The 16,242-nt window shown below is 39.0% G+C and overlaps 1 protein-coding gene across 2 annotated transcripts in view; it reads left to right on the top strand.

Moving 5' to 3' along the window:
- Positions 1–1,879: 1,879 nt before the first annotated feature.
- Positions 1,880–16,242, top strand: part of tnpo1 (transportin 1) — a 56,337-nt gene continuing 41,974 nt past the window's right edge. For both annotated transcript variants that reach the window (XR_009061087.1, XM_057818676.1), the window contains exons 1-4: positions 1,880–2,284; positions 10,655–10,730; positions 13,843–13,992; positions 14,072–14,178. Coding sequence is in view for 1 of the 2 variants with exons in the window: in XM_057818676.1 (XP_057674659.1) it covers positions 2,180–2,284; positions 10,655–10,730; positions 13,843–13,992; positions 14,072–14,178 (438 nt within the window). In the remaining variant the exon portion in view is untranslated. The remainder of the gene's footprint in view (positions 2,285–10,654; positions 10,731–13,842; positions 13,993–14,071; positions 14,179–16,242) is intronic.

Raw genomic sequence — 16,242 nt, 5'->3', positions numbered from 1 at the left:
CAGCAAGGTTTTTTGTCTAACAGCGAACTCTTGTGGTCACTTTGCGACATGGTTTATTGCTTTCTTGCCAGTTCATTATGGCTGCATGACGTCTCGGGCTGACGCCTACCTTGTAATGTTGTGCTTATATGATCCTTGGACAAGATTTGTCCGTAAGTATGGTTGTTGTAAAGAATGTACATATTATGTTAGTAAGCGAAATGTTATATTTTTGTATGAGATGCTTTTTGTTTATGTTTAGTGAACCTGTATAGCGTGCTAAGCTAACGTTGTTGCTAATGCAATGCTTGTGTACTTTTTTTTGTAGTTTCACTACGGTCTAAAGAGGACAATGGTTTGAGGCCATTTTATTAATAAATCAGATGAAAAAGGAAGAAGTCTGATTATTAAGGCGTCGTTCACTAGCTGTCTAGCTTTGGAAAAAGTAGACGCTTCGGAGTGAGGACAGCATAGACAGATTTAAATGACAGTAGAGTGAAATGCCCACTACAGTCCTAATGTACTGTATGTTGAATGTATATATCCATCTTGTGTCTTATCTTTCCATTCCAACAATTTATTTTACAGAATATACATATAATTTACAGAAAAATATGGCATATTTTATAGATGGTTTGAATTGCGATTAATTGCGATTAATTACGATTAATTAATTTTTAAGCTGTAATTAACTCGATTAAAAATTTTAATCGTTTGACAGCTCTAATATGTATATATATATATTTTTAATTAAATCATTTTCTAAATGTATTTAACGTTACAGACATAATATGTAACATTTATCCAGAGTCTTTAGGTAGGGTTATCATATTTATCCCAATAACGGCGATAAGCATGCACGACCCACTCATGCATTGCCGCGCTCCATCTGTAATAGCGCTATTTTGCCAATATAGAGAGCGAAAAGGCAGCGTTTAATGAGTAGAGTGAATTTTGGCAGCCTTTAAAGTCTCATTTCAATTGGCTAAAGCCTTACAATCCCTCTCCCTACGATTAGTAACATCATGGGAAACAATGTGGGGAAGCAAGGTAACAACTGATATTTTTCTTAACACCGTGAATTATATCCCATCGCAGAGAAGATAGATGAATTGGTAGCACTATGCACAGTCGTGGTTTCACTTGTCATGGTTCCACTTCCCATCATGCATTGGGCATGGCCTTCAGTATCATTTACTGAAAGCTCAACAAATACACTAGATGGCAATATTTAGTCACAATATACAAAGTCACAATTCTTTCTATCCGTGGATTCCTCTCACAGAAAGAATGTTAATAATGTAAATGCCATCTTGAGGATTTATTGTCATAATAAACAAATACAGTACTTATGTACTGTATGTTGAATGTATATATTCGTCCGAGTTTTATTCATTTTTCTTCTTTTACTCTTAATGCATTGCCAAAATGTATATGATCGGGAAAAATTATCGGGAATGACTGGAATTGAATCGGGAGCAAAAAAAAAAGCAATCGGATCGGGAAATATCGGGATCGGCAGATACTCAAACTAAAACGATCGGGATCGGATCGGGAGCAAAAAAAAAAACATGCTCGGAACAACCCTAATTTTTAGTTTTAATTTTTAAAAAATCTGTGATGGACCGAGGGCGCAAAGTTTGAAGTGCGGAGTAGCGAGGGATCACTGTATTAGACATCGTAAGCATTTAATCACAATGTTAATCTTGACTTGAGTATTTTTTTTCCACAAAATATGTTTCTGCTTGGACTTGAGTAATACTATATTTTATTTTAAAGTGACGATACCAAATCTTTGACAACTCTAGCCACTTCTGCTGGAAATTTGCGGGTGTTAGGACCTCGCAGCCCCCTGTCATCTACAATACCAAGCCAGTTAAAAGCTGCTGGAGCGCGCACTACCTTGGCCTGTCTATCGTACTACGCTCACCGCTCATGTTTCCGTTCTGACGGGCCCATGCCTGGACGCTCCAGACACGTTTCGTCTCTCCTTCCTCAGAGGACTTAAAGACTCGCTCGAATAAGTCGTCTAAACGGCTCGAGAGAACCGAGAAAGACGAAAGTCGAACTCCCCAGCACGCCCCCTTCACCGGTTCTCCCGGGGGTCTCGTCTCGTCCCCGCCTCTTGTGTCGTTCATGCGGGGTAAATCCTCCCGTTAGCTCGGCGTGGTGTTTTTTAACAGCCGCAGTCACAACAAAGATGGAGTGTGCGTGGAAGCCAGACGAGCAAGGACTTCAGCAGATTCTTCAGCTGCTTAAAGAGTCCCAATCGCCGGATACGTCCACGCAGAGATCTGTCCAGCAAGTATCCTTTCAATGTTTGGGTTGGGCTAGCGTTAGCCATTGCTAGTCACGATTTAAACGTTAAACCGTGTGTACAAAACATACGCATTATTTATTTATTATTATTATTATTTTGTTTAGTTTGGGAGGGGTGTTCTGTATTTTTTTTTTTAACACCAATAAAAAGAAATTTGAAAGAAAGAAACATACGCAGGTGCCCATTTGTTATTTGCTTGGTCATAGAGCTTGCTTGCAGGTATACATAATATGGCATTGTGTGCTTTACGTACTTGGCAGTCTTCATTGTAACATGCGAATATGACCCTGAAAATGAATCTGATTTTAACGTGACGAAGCCAAATAGAAGCATCTTTTCATTGGATGGCTTTAGGCAATCAGTCACGGGGCCCGCTCTGCAAAGATTTTATCATGAAAAAATGTCGAAGATTCCTTTTAAAATCCTGTTTGATTGACATTAGCTAACAAGTGAAGCATCTTAACATTTTGAGTGGCATTGATAAGAACATGAATTGACACAGAATGTAGTTTGACACTTTAATACGTATATTTTGGTGATGCGAGCGTCACTAGTGTCAATTCATCTCCACTGCGTTGTTCTAGTCCAGGGTGTCCAAAATACGGCCTGCGGCCCAGTTTTTAGTAGCCCGCAGCAAGCTATGGAAATATCATTGAATACATTATTTAGCACTTTTCAGCTTTAACACTAGATCAGTACTTCTCAATTAGTGTGGCAGGCCCCCCCCCAGGGGGGCGCAGAGCGATGCTGGGGGTGGCGCATGTGACCTTGGGAAACACACTTTTTGCCGTACTAAAATAAAGTGTAATTGCACATTAGGCCTGAACGATATTGGAAAAAACTATTGTTGCGATTTTGTGGGGGGTTGCGATATATCATGATGTTATATTACGATATTAAAAAAAAATATATTTTTTTTTTAAAAGAAATTTTCACTAGGTGACTTGAATAGCTGTTTGGAAAGACTTTGGATGATACACCATCACCACAGTGTACAGTGATCCCTCGTTTTTCGCGGTTAATGCGGACTAGAACCTGCCGCGATAAGTGGAAAAACCGCGAAGTAGCCCCCCCCCACCATTTTTTTTTTTTTTTTTGTGTGTGCGTGTGTTTTTTGTGCTCAATGTATTCAGATTTAGCATTGGAAAGAGATACGTATAAGACGTTTTTTCTCACTTTTTCCCCCAAAGTGAAAAATGGATATAAATAAATGGTTTTTAAGCACTTCAAATGTCATTATTATGATCAGTTTTAAACATAACTGTCCAACCAAATCATTTTTGAACAAGAATAAAGTACTGTAGTAGATAAATGCTTGGCTTTAATAAATGCTTCTGTTTATCTCCCTTAGCTGTGACTGTTGGAGTGACATGTAGAAAATTCAAACTCCTCATGATCACTTCTGGCATTTATATGTCTCCAACGTCTCCACACACACACGCATTCATTCCAGCGCTGCTTCCTTGCAGAAACTGTTTAACAAGTTAAACGATGATTGACAGATGCCTGTGTGAAGTCTGCTTCTTTGGCCAGATCAAAGCCATTGTTAACTTTAATAAGCAAGTGCCTCAGTGACTGAGAGGAACAAAGGGCTGGGAGAGGGAGAGTGTGAGGCTGTGTGCAGAGCAGAAAGCAAGGCGTATGTGGGTTAAAAAAAACAACAACAAAAAAACTATCGCACGTGCTTGCGATGGGACTATCGCGGACATCGCGATGGCGATGTTTAAACGACATATCGTTCAGGCTTATTGCACATCCACTCAGTGGGTGGAAGTGCCACCCTCATTTTCAGCGTGTGCGCAATATTTTTGAACCAAACAAGAGCACACAGCAAAGAGCACTGGACATATGAATTGGTAAGACAAGGAAATATGACGAAGTGTATGTAGCATTTGGCCTTTGGCCATGACTTTTAGTACAGTGGGGGACGCGGAAAGACCAGTCTGTTTACTTTGTCGAAAAATGTTCGCAGCGGACAGCAGAAATTATTTTTTTCTGCGAAAATGTGCCGAATATTGCTAGCAATCCTCCCGCTTTGTCAGTGTGACATCAGTAAACCAGCTAGCACTTATAGCATCATTTTAGATGATATACCACGTTGTTGAGTGCAAAATAACCCCACACCATAGCAAAGGAGGTGATACTGCCTGCAGCAAAAATAAAAACTGTTCCTCTGTCCAATGAAACTGTCGTTTCTGTTTTATTAATTTTTATTTTTTCGGTCTAATTGTTTGGCATATTGTCCTCGTGAGTTAATATGCTAATCAGTTTGAATTTATTATTATTTATTGGTTTTATTTTTTAGTATCAAACCGTCAAAAATGAATCTTGAGTGTATTTTTACAGTATGGATGTTTTTTTTATTTTTTTTTAAAATTATTTTATTTTTATTCTTTATTGTAAGTTGATCTATATTTGTTTTTCTTTCATATTAAAAAGAACACAATATTATGCAGAGGTGTACTTATAATAATATATACAAATGATACTACAGTATATTTATAGTGGCGGCAGAGAGTTGGGGGGGGGCGCGGAACGTTTACGTCTTCCTGGGGGGGGGGCATAACAGAAAATAATTGAGAAGCACTGCACTAGATGAAGCCAGTCACTCACTTCAGCAGCTTAGTGGTCAAAACCATGTTAAAATCAGTATAGGAAACTGTAGAATTTCAGTAATTTGCTTTACATGAAAAAAATGTATATTAACTAGTCCTGCAAGTAGGACAGAATGGGCCCTCACAGATTGGCGCAACTCTGACGGCACGCAGCTCAGGGTGGGGTAGATCGGCCCACCCTCATCATCTCATGAGAAACTAATGTGCTCGGAACTTGGCTTTTTTTTTCGTGTGGAACCACTTGTGTGGTAGGCATGGCTTACAGAGATGCTTTTGAATGTCCTGAGATGAAAAATGCTTTCGCACACCTAGGTGAAAAAAAAAACCCTATTGAAGAGGGTCCTGCAAAAAAGGAGGTGCTACTGACCTGCGCAGCCACAGCCTTATTCAAAACCAAAATTTATCTTCTAATTGAACAAATTCGACCAAGTGTGCCAAATTTTGTGGCTTGAATAGAATAGAATAGCCCTCTAATGTCATTGTACAGTTGTACAATGCAATTGTGGAGCATCTCCCTTTACAGTGCAGGATAAGTTGAAATCTCAAAAGTGACTTGCAAGTATAAAAGTATAAAATCTAAAAAATATATATATATAAAATGTGTATGGGATAGTCTTATGTTTAGGCAGTGCAAATAATTGAAGTGAAGTAACAGCAGTTTGACAGTGAAGGCATTGAATATTCCACGTTAATTAATTGCATGTAAGTAAGTATTGCACATAGAATATGTGTGAATGGAAGTAGCAGCAGTTTGACAGTGAAGACATTGAATTTTGCACGTTAATAAGCTGCCTAGGTCCCTAAAAAAATCTACTTCCTTTTAATGGCGAAAGGGTTGGGCAAAGGGTTGTCATGGCATATGTATTTTCAGAAAAGGTCTTGAAACTACACTGACCAACCTGCAAGGAACTGGACATGTAGAAGTAAAATGAGTGACTTTCTGTTACTACTAGTTGGTGCGGTAGGGTTGATGCAAATGGCCCCTACAGGACCCTTCAAGGTACGACTCTCCTCGAGCACGGGAAGTTTGGCGCAGATATGTTGAATATCTGCCAAGTTATGACTTTTCAAAATTTGTGGTGAGACAAATTGGCAACAGTCATTTTCACTTTCCTGTTTGGACCCCTCTTTTCAACAAAACCTCAATATTTTTCATTAGGCACCTGAACAAGTCTTAAGGCTCCCCTAATGGAGGTTTGTGATCAATTTATTTTTATTTTCCCTTGGAGGAGGAGCCTGTCTAGTAAAAAGGGCACTTCCTGCTCCCAGCAGGGGGAGCTAGGCCTAATGGGTAATTTTTTTAATGCGGGCGTGTTCAGGCTGGGATACCTCTATCATACATGCCAGATATGGAAAAAGAACAAACATTGGATCAGGGACTTATTCGTCATTTACTGAATTGGGCGTGTTGTCACCCCCTTTAAAAAAAAAAAAAAAAAAAAAAAAAAAAAAAGGCCAACATCAGCACTCCGCCCAGGTCAGGCCCGTGAATGAAAACTCACCATTTTGATAACCTTAGATTTCATATGTCTCATGAACACTCTCACCAATTTTCAGGAGGGTCCAACTAACTCCCTTGGCGCCAATGTCTCAAATGCGCACCCTGTAAATCAATTAAACATTTCACATTAAATCCAAAATACCCGATTTCCTGTTGGGTTTGGCATATGGGTCCAAAATACTTTTTGGTGCAGTTTTGCACAAGGTATCTACACCCCATGTACATAAAAAATTAATCCAATGTGATAAATCATTTACTGCCATTGACAGTTATAGACATAAAATCCATATCAAAAGGGAAGGCTGGCATTGATCATCTTTCACTGTCATTGACTGCAATTCACATCCAATTCAACTTGACTGGGGGGGATGGCAGCACGGACAGGATTGAAATGGATTCGCCGTCAATGGCAACCAATGAGTTCATACTTAAAAATAAATTTTTAAACTTTTTTTCCCCCGATGCTCTTTAACGAGTAGAAGGAAAGAAAATGATATTTTGAAAGTTGGTTGTTTCAGTAAAGATTGCTTATGATTAAAAAAATGACCGAATAAAAAGCTAGAGAACCTGCAGAAAAACCACGCACGCTATTGCTTTTGTGTTTTTTTTTTTTTTTTACTCTTAATAAATCATCACATTGTTGGCACGTTGTATTACTGTGTACAATTGTTCAATTTACATATTTTATTTCAGAAAAACATCAATGCACCACCAAACTGAAATAATGATCATGTGTTCAATCTCTATTCATTCAGTAGTTGAGTATTTATTGCAAATATGTGGTTATTGCGACGAAAGATGCGAAGATTAACTGTCCAAGAAATAATAAATTTCAAATTAATCAATTTTAAAAGTCAATCGTTTTAAACATTAAATGAAAAATTTTAGCTTCTTAAAAGTAAGCATGATCTTTTAAATGTAGTTTTTACATTAAAAAAATCAATGTGCGTTAATTTTTTTTAGACATTATTTATTTAGCTATGTTAATAATAATAAAAAAAAATATATATGCCCTGACGTCTTTTTTGGCAGCTTTGAATGTGACTAAAGTGAAAATCCCAAAGTGTTCGTGTTGTGTTCAATTTCCAGACAGTATTATTGTCTCGTCTGTCTCTCAGTGGTTGTCATAGATGAGTTGTGCTCGAGGGGATGTAATATCTTTAATATCTTCAGTAAACGTCTGCCGGGACTCTGGGGTGAACAGATATTAGATTTTGTGTGTGCGTCTTTGAGAGGTCGGCGGGCGGGAGTGAGGGGAAGTAATGACACAATTAATGCCGCAAGTCCCCTGAGGACACAGGCGTCCAAACTTTTTTGCCCCGTGAGCCGTTTTCAGAAAAATCAAAGGGCCAACTTGAAATCCTTACATTTTCATTTAATTGGAATTAGATATGGAAAAAAAAAGATTCAGTTTTTAAAATGTATTTGCTTTCAAATATGAACTCATTGGCTGCCATTGACGGCAATAGACGTACAATCCATTTTGACTGGGGTCTGGCAGCCTATGCCAGCCTTCCTAGTTGAAATGGATTTGATATTTAGAGCTGTCATTTGGCAGTGAATGAGATGACAACAAGCCACAAAATAGTTCAGAGGTAAAAGTATATTGCTACATTTGAATTTACAATACTGAAACAAACTTTAAAAAAAAAAAAAAAAAAAAAGAAGCTCATTTTATTACATTGGAATATTGAATTGACAAGATAATGAAATTCTACAGTTTCCTACATTATTTTCAACATATTGTCAGGGTTTGATCCCGAAAAAAATGGAGAGGTACCGTTTAAAGCAGGGGTGTCCAAACTTTTTGCAAAGGGGGCCAGATTTGGTGTGGTAAAAATGTGGGGGGCCGACCTTGGCTGACGTCCTTTACGTAGAACAATATATTTAAGCAAATTTTATCTCGCAACTAGCCTTTGTGGTGTTCTCTCTCGACTCTAGGGCTCTTGCAAAATACTGTTGCTGTGAAGTTAAACTAGCTTCAGTTTCTCGCTACGTATCTTCCCTGTAATCTTGTCGTACATGTCAGAGTGTCTTGTTTGGTAATATCGCCTAACATTGAACTCTTTAAAAACAGTGGCCTGTCTCTTTGCAAATGAGGCAGACACAGTTGTTGCGTATTTTAGTGAAGAAATAGTACAATTTCCACCTATCCTTGAAGCGCTGGCCGTCGCAGTCAACTTTCTTTTTTGTTGATTGTCGCCATTTTAGAAAATTGGAATTAAAGGTCACACTGGGTAATGTTCCTTAGATAGAGTGCTGCTGCCTTTTAGTGGGTAAACAAGGAGCAGCATTTAGTGTGTAAGCTACTTCATACGTATGCCGGTAGCAGTACTGTTGACCAATTTATTAAGTCTGTGTGTGGGCCAGACGTTATTGATTTTATGACAGAGGCTGGGGGCCGGATGAAATTTGACCACGGGCCGCATTTGGCCCCCGGGCCGCACTTTGGACATTTCTGGTTTAAAGGGACTATACCGAGTCACTTTCTTACTAACGACTGCCACCGCCAGCCTAAAGTGTAACTCCAGCTTGTATTAAGCGCGTGCATTGCGCACCAACTTAAAGCAACGAGTGTTTGGCCCATCAGATCAACACCAGAAATGTAAAAACAGCAAGCATGATTGTTTACTCTTAGTAGTAAGTCTGAAGTGGATTAGAAATGTGGGTTAGAAAAGTGTTTTTGCTTGGGTTAGCATGTTTTTCACCTGATCTTTGTATTTTTTTATTTTGTTACATTTTAGCCATTAAAAATATATACAGTGGGGCAAATAAGTATTTAGTCAACCACTAATTGTGCAAGTTCTCCCACTTGAAAATATTAGAGAGGCCTGTAATTGTCAACATGGTTAAACCTCAACCATGAGAGACAGAATTTGGGGGGAAAAAAACAGAGAATCACATTGTTTGATTTTTAAATAATTTATTTGCAAATCATGGTGGAAAATAAGTATTTGGTCAATATCAAAAGTTCATCTCAATACTTTGTTATGTACCTTTTGTTGGCAATAACGGAGGCGTTAAAAAATAATCGTTTTCTGTAAATCTTCACAAGCTTTTCACACACTGTTGCTGGTATTTTGGCCCATTCCTATAGAGCAGTGATGTTTTGGGGCTGTCATTGGGCAACACAGACTTTCAACTCCCTCCACAGATTTTCTATGGGGTTGAGATCTGGAGACTGGCTAGGCCACTCCAGGACCTTGAAATGCTTCTTACGAAGCCACTCCTTTGTTGCCCTGGCTGTGTGTTTGGGACCATTATCATGCTGAAAGACCCAGCCACATCTCATCATCAATGCCCTTGCTGATAGAAGGAGATTTTCACTCAAAATCTCTCAATACATGGCCCCATTCATTCTTTCCTTCACACAGATCAGTCGTCCTGGTCCCCTTGCAGAAAAACAGCCCCAAAGGGTATGGTGCAAATCAGTATTTTTTTCCCTCCAAACAAGAGAACCTGTGTTTCTACCAAAAAAGTTCTATTTTGGTTTCATCTGACCATAACACATTCTCCCAGTCCTCTTCTGGATCATCCAAATGCTCTCTAGTGAACCGCAGACGGGCCGGGACGTGTACCTTCTTTAGCAGGGGTACACGTCTGGCAGTGCAGGATTTGAGTCCCTGGCGGCGCATTGTGTTACTGATAGTAGCCTTTGTTACTGTGGTCCCAGCTCTCTGTAGGTCCCCCCGTGTGGTTCTGGGATTTTTGCTCCCCGTTCTTGTTATCATTTTGACGCAACGGGGTGAGGAGGGAGTTGAAAGTCCGTGTTGCCGAACGACAGCCCCAAAACATCACTGCTCTAGAGGAGATCTGCATGGAGGAATGGGCCAAAATACCAGCAACAGTGTGTGAAAAGCTTGTGAAGAGTTACAGAAAATGTTTGGCCTCCGTTATTGCCAACAAAGGGTACATAACAAAGTATTGAGATGAACTTATGGTATTGAACAAATACTTATTGTCCACCATGATTTGCAAATAAATTCTTTAAAACTCAAACGATGTGATTTTTCTTTTTTTTTTTTCCACATTCTGTCTCTCATGGTTGAGGTTTACCCATGTTGACAATTACGGGCCTCTCTAATATTTTCAAGTGGGAGAACTTGCACAATTAGTGGTTGACTAAATACTTATTTGCACCACTGTATGTTATATATTAGGTAAATGTCATATACTGTATGCAGACAAGAGGACACTATTTTGCACTGTCGTTCTTATCCTCAACCACTTATCCCACAGAGATTGGAGCAGCTGAATCAGTTTCCCGACTTTAACAACTACTTGATATTTGTTCTGACCAAGCTCAAATCAGAAGGTAAGGTTTTTCTTCCTCTGTGTAGCAACACATTAAATTTTTTTTTTTTTACATAAGCGCCCTGACGAGCGTGACTCCCGCACTGACCCGTCGACCACCGATGACGAGGCGCTCGCTCAGGGAATATGGGTCGCTCTAATTTTAAACCCAATTCCTGGCAGCGCTCACGCCGCCGTCTGCACGGCGGGTGACCTACATGTCCGTGGCATCAAGACATTTGCTGCCGTTCTGTGGAAACTAATTCCTGTTTTATAATGGTGTTTTTAAGGCACTAGCTACCATTGGCAGCAATAGATGTCCAATTCATTTCAACCACGATCTATTGCGGTCAATGGCAGCTAGTGAGTTGACATCATTTGTAAAAGATCAGTCAATTGATTCCCCTTGTACCCTAACCATTTTTTTGCAAGATGAGGGGTTTTATTCAGGGGGATATCATTCTGAATGTATTTTTTTTAACTGATACTTGAAATAATATTAACCCTTTCAAGGACTGTGGTCACTACAGTGTAGTACAGCTATTGAAAACACGTTAGACTTTTAACCCCTTTTTTCCCCCCTTTCTTGACACTTAATATTAATCCTCAGAAGGGCAAGTGGCTATTTTTGGTCACAAACAAACCTTAATTATTACACATATCTTATAAATAATACATTTATACAGTGTTAATAACTTGAAGTACCGTATTGGCCCGAATATAAGACGGCCCTGATTATAAGACGACCCTCTCTTTTTCAAGACTCAAGTTTGGGGAAAAAAAGACCTTTTGAACACCAAATTAATTTCTATACAGAAAATAATTACAGTACATCTGAAACAAATGATTTTAACAATATATTTGAGAGAAAAAGCATGTTATTTTGCCTCATTCAAATCTTAATATCTGAACATTTAAATATGTAAACTAAAGCGCAATCACATTCGTAAATGAATGGCTTCTGTTTTTTGAAATGTAAATAAACCAATCTATTGTGATAAAACAACAAAATTGCCAAAACTGCATTAACCATCAAAGTGAAGTCTAACTCTAACTGTAGTCTTGAAACAAATCTGAATAAGGAAAAACATTGTAATAGAATAATGCAAACTGGTTAAACTTGAGAGTAGCTGAGATCTGTCATGACAGAACATCGCTTTAATGATATCTGGCGCCATCTAGCGTCATGAATGGGTATACGTCTAGACCGCGAATTTAAGACTACCCCCACTTTATCAGTCATATTTCAATGCAAAAAACACCGTTTTATATTCGGGCCAATACGGTACATGGGATTAATCTGTATGGAATGCTTTAAAGAGGATTTTTTTTCTCTCCATAGTTTCTGTAAGATATTCTTGATTGTATGATCATTATACTCTGCGGGTTATACAAGTTTGCTCTAAGAATACAGTTTTAGCCCATAATTATGTGCTTACATTTTTATTACCGGCAATTGCTCACATTCTGCTGGTAAATAGATACACACGCATATGTTGATTCATCACAAAACGTCTCAGTACTTTTCCACCAAGCTTCCTCGAGTGCAAATGTGTGTTCAAAACAAAGTTATCTTGCTCGCTCAAGAGTGTGACTGTTAATTTAATCAAGAGTGTGACTGTTAATTTCATCAATGAGTGTGACTGTTAATTTCATCAATGAGTGTGACTGTTAATTTAATCAATAACTAGAATAAGGAACTTTGCCCGATCGAAACTGCCACGTTGGACAACAGTGTTGTAACTATATTCCGCCCAGCAACAAGCCCTTAATAAAAGTCAGCAGGGCGAGGAGTCCGGTGAGAGACCTCGGTGAGATTCCGATTTGGCACGTTGCGCTTTCCGACTCTCCCCAAAACTTCAGTTTGGTAAAAGTCTGCTCTCTCTCTGACTCCTGCCTCCTTGTGTCCTGCCTTTTGTCACCTCGCTCTGGGTCAACAGCTAAATTGAAGAAAGTATTTTGGACCCAACAGTTTCTAACTCGTTGACAAGGATAAACATCCAATTCCTTTAAACTGGGAGGTCTGGCTTTGAATACTCATGTTTGCTTATGATAGCATGTCTAATGCCCTCAAGAGCACCCAGTGAGTTAAATGAGGGCTCTGTAAGGGTTTAAAAAAACAACAACTATAATTCGCGCATGAAAGATTTAATTGTGTGTCTGTAAAGCCTTTTGTAAATGAGCTTCAAACAATAAAAATACTCAAGTTTTGAACGAGACATGTTTAAAAAGAAATGCTCAGTAAGAAATCGGACGTTTTTTTTTTTTTTTTATTCATTAGATTGAAGTTCCTAAAAAACAAAACTCTTACCCCGGTAATACACCAGGCGTGTCTGTGGCGCGTCGGCGTTGCCCGACGTGTCAGCGCAGTGAAACGCGGCCGTTAAAGTCAAGTAGCGAGTGCACACCAGTTGCAGACCGGCTGCATTTCAAACCCATCCCAGAAGCAGTTAAACGCGTCGCGCTCGAAACGAATGGCGGAGTTTATTATTTGTTGCAAAACGCAACCCTCCTGCGTCAATCGAACTAGGTAGGATCGGGCAGACCGGAAGTCAGTCGTGTAAAAATACGGTGGATCCAGGCAATTTTCAAAATAATATGCCATTATTTTGATTAATTTCTGCGTGGTGCTTTAACTTGAGAAAATTCATCAATTAAGCTTTTTAAAACCTTTTCATAAGAAAAAAAATCAATGAGGCATTTGATTTTGAAAATATATTAAAATCTTTTCATCACGATTGTTTTTCTCTCTAGCACAGGACTCTGAAAGAAAGCTGACCAATACACAGGGTCTGAAAGGCAAATGGTTGTTGTATTGTGATCTTTCAATCCTCTCGTGAACTGATCGAGCTCTCCTCGTTAAACACATCCTGTTGAAATTGGGGGTGAGCGTCAGCGGTGGGTTGATGAGTCGGCAATGCTGACGCGCCGCAGATGAGTCTGGTGTATTACTGGGTTCACTTCTTCTTTCGGAGTTTTTTAAATATCTAATGTTCCCAATTACAGTACCACCTGGTTATGTGGTGTAATACTGCAATTATTTATAAACGAGTGCAACGCTGGTCAAATGACATTTTTCATTAAACAGTGTCTTTTTTTTTTTTTTTTTTTTTTGTCCCCCTCACCCTTTTAAGACGAGCCGACACGCTCCCTGAGCGGCTTGATACTGAAGAACAATGTGAAAGCTCACTATCAGAACTTCCCTCACGGCGTGTCTGACTTCATCAAGGGCGAGTGCCTCCAAAACATCGGCGATTCTTCGCCGCTCATCCGCGCAACCGTGGGTAGGTTCTTTTGACAGCTTTGCCTGGGCTGTTTGTCATAGAAGCGGTGTTCAAGTTTTGCATTTCCCTGCCTTAACAGGTATCCTGATTACCACTATCGCGTCAAAGGGAGAGCTGCAAAACTGGCCAGAGCTTTTACCCAAACTGTGCCAGCTGCTGGATTCTGAAGACTACAACACGTGTGAGGTACGAGTAAGTTGGGATGAGTTATCGTTGTGTTCGTGTGTGTGTTGGTGGAGCTTCGCCACAGAACTTGATGATTGGCAATAAAATAGGAACGTAATAACTCGGCTGCACAAGGTCAGAACTTGACCATGCATCTCGTGTGTGATGAAGGTCCGGCCCTTGAGATTTAGAGGTTGCTACTGTAAACTGTACTCTAAACCTTTCTTTTTCTCCAATGAATGTATCAAATGTATGAACGCATTGGCTCCCATTGATGGCAATAGACGTCCAATCCATTTTGACTGGGATGTCAAATTGAATTGGACGTCTATCGCTGTCAATGGCAGTGAAATGTGATAACCCAATACCAACCGTCCCAGTTGAAATGGAGTTGATGGCAGTGAATGAGTTAAGAGCAACAATTAACAAAATCATCCAGAGGTGGTAGGATATTGCAAAATATACAGTATGTACTGTATTTTCCGCACTGTAAGGCAATTCAATGAATGGCCTATTTTAAAACCTTTTTTTTTTTTTTTCTTTTTTTAAATATGTAGGCCGCACTGCATTATAAGGTGCATTACTATAGTGCTAGTAGTTGTTAGGGTTGCGTTTTGCATCTACTTGATGGAGCTCTGCTAAAAGGAATAATTAACCAATATTGATCCATATTTATGGCGCATCTGACTATCAGGCCTAACGTCTTTTGAGATGATTGAAGGCTTTTAGGTGCGCCATATAGTGTGGAAAATATGGTGTATTTACACAATTGAAACTTTGCTGAAGAGAATGTCCAGCGACACAAAAAAAAAAAAAAAAATCAATCACAACGATAGATCAATTTATCACGATGGATTATTTATGTAAAATCAAATACTCAAATTTTACAAAGCATGTTGTCAGGTTTTGACCCCTGAGCTAATGGAGACGCACTGTTTTAGTGACTATTTCCATCTAGTGTTAAAGCTGAGAAGTGCAACAGAGTAGTCAACTCAAGCTTCTTGTGTGGGCCATATTTAGGTGATATTTTCATCATTTGCTGCAGGATAATCAAAACTGGGCAGCAGGGTGTAGTTTGGACACCCCTGAATTAGACAATGAACACAAACTAAAACTAAAGAGCGAATGAATATTGACTTTGTAAATACAAATGCCTTTCCACTTAATTTTTGTGACTAGAAGACTGTAAACGTCCAGACTAAAAAAAAAAAAAATTGAAACTTTGAAGTACTGTGATCCCTCGTTTTTCACAGTTAATGGTGAGCCCCCCCATCACAAAAATCCGCTAAGTAAAGGTGGAGCTTATTCACATAAAAAAAAAAATATATATAATATATTTATTGTATAGTGTGTTCAATGTATTTATTCAGGTTTAACAGCATTGGAAAGACATGTGCCCCCCCCCCCCCCCCGAAGTATAATTAAAAGAAAAACAAACAAAAGAAACCCCTTATATGTATAGTTTAATAAATTGTTTTTGAGCACTGTACGTGTAGTAATTTTGATATAAAGAAGATTTATATAAAATAAAACAATGATTTGTACATATATATATGCATTTCTCATAACATTTCACAACAAGTAAAATACAGCAGTACCTCGACATGCTTGAAATACGACTATGACAGCGCCGCAGTTTGTTTTCCCGCAAGATGGACGCACGGCGGATTTTTTTGTGAGAGAAATCAACATGGGTTCCAAGAATGTTAGTGCAGGTGGTGAAAAAAAAAGGAAAAAGATGAGGCTTACCATTGAAATGAAGATGGAAATGATAGAAAAATATGAGCGTGGTGTGTGCATCCGTGAACTTGCTCGACAGTACGGCTCCATTCGCCAGATTTTATAAGTTAAGGTAACAATGATTATTGTGGTAACATCGCCAGCTTCGTCAGGTTTCCAGCTTCGTCAGGTTTTTAATAATTTATTTCAGAACTTGTGCAACACAACATGGCAACTGTCAGTCGCAGCTGAACATGAAAAGTGAAAGTATAAAGTCCTCTCTCTGTTGCGTTCAGGTACGCCACGCAAAACATTTGCCACATTAGAACCTGATTAGTTACATTATTACAGTGATTATTATTATTA

Source organism: Corythoichthys intestinalis, chromosome 17 (genome assembly GCF_030265065.1).
Source record: "Corythoichthys intestinalis isolate RoL2023-P3 chromosome 17, ASM3026506v1, whole genome shotgun sequence".
Lineage (NCBI taxonomy): Eukaryota > Metazoa > Chordata > Actinopteri > Syngnathiformes > Syngnathidae > Corythoichthys > Corythoichthys intestinalis.
This window is presented reverse-complemented; position numbering and strand designations above follow the sequence as displayed.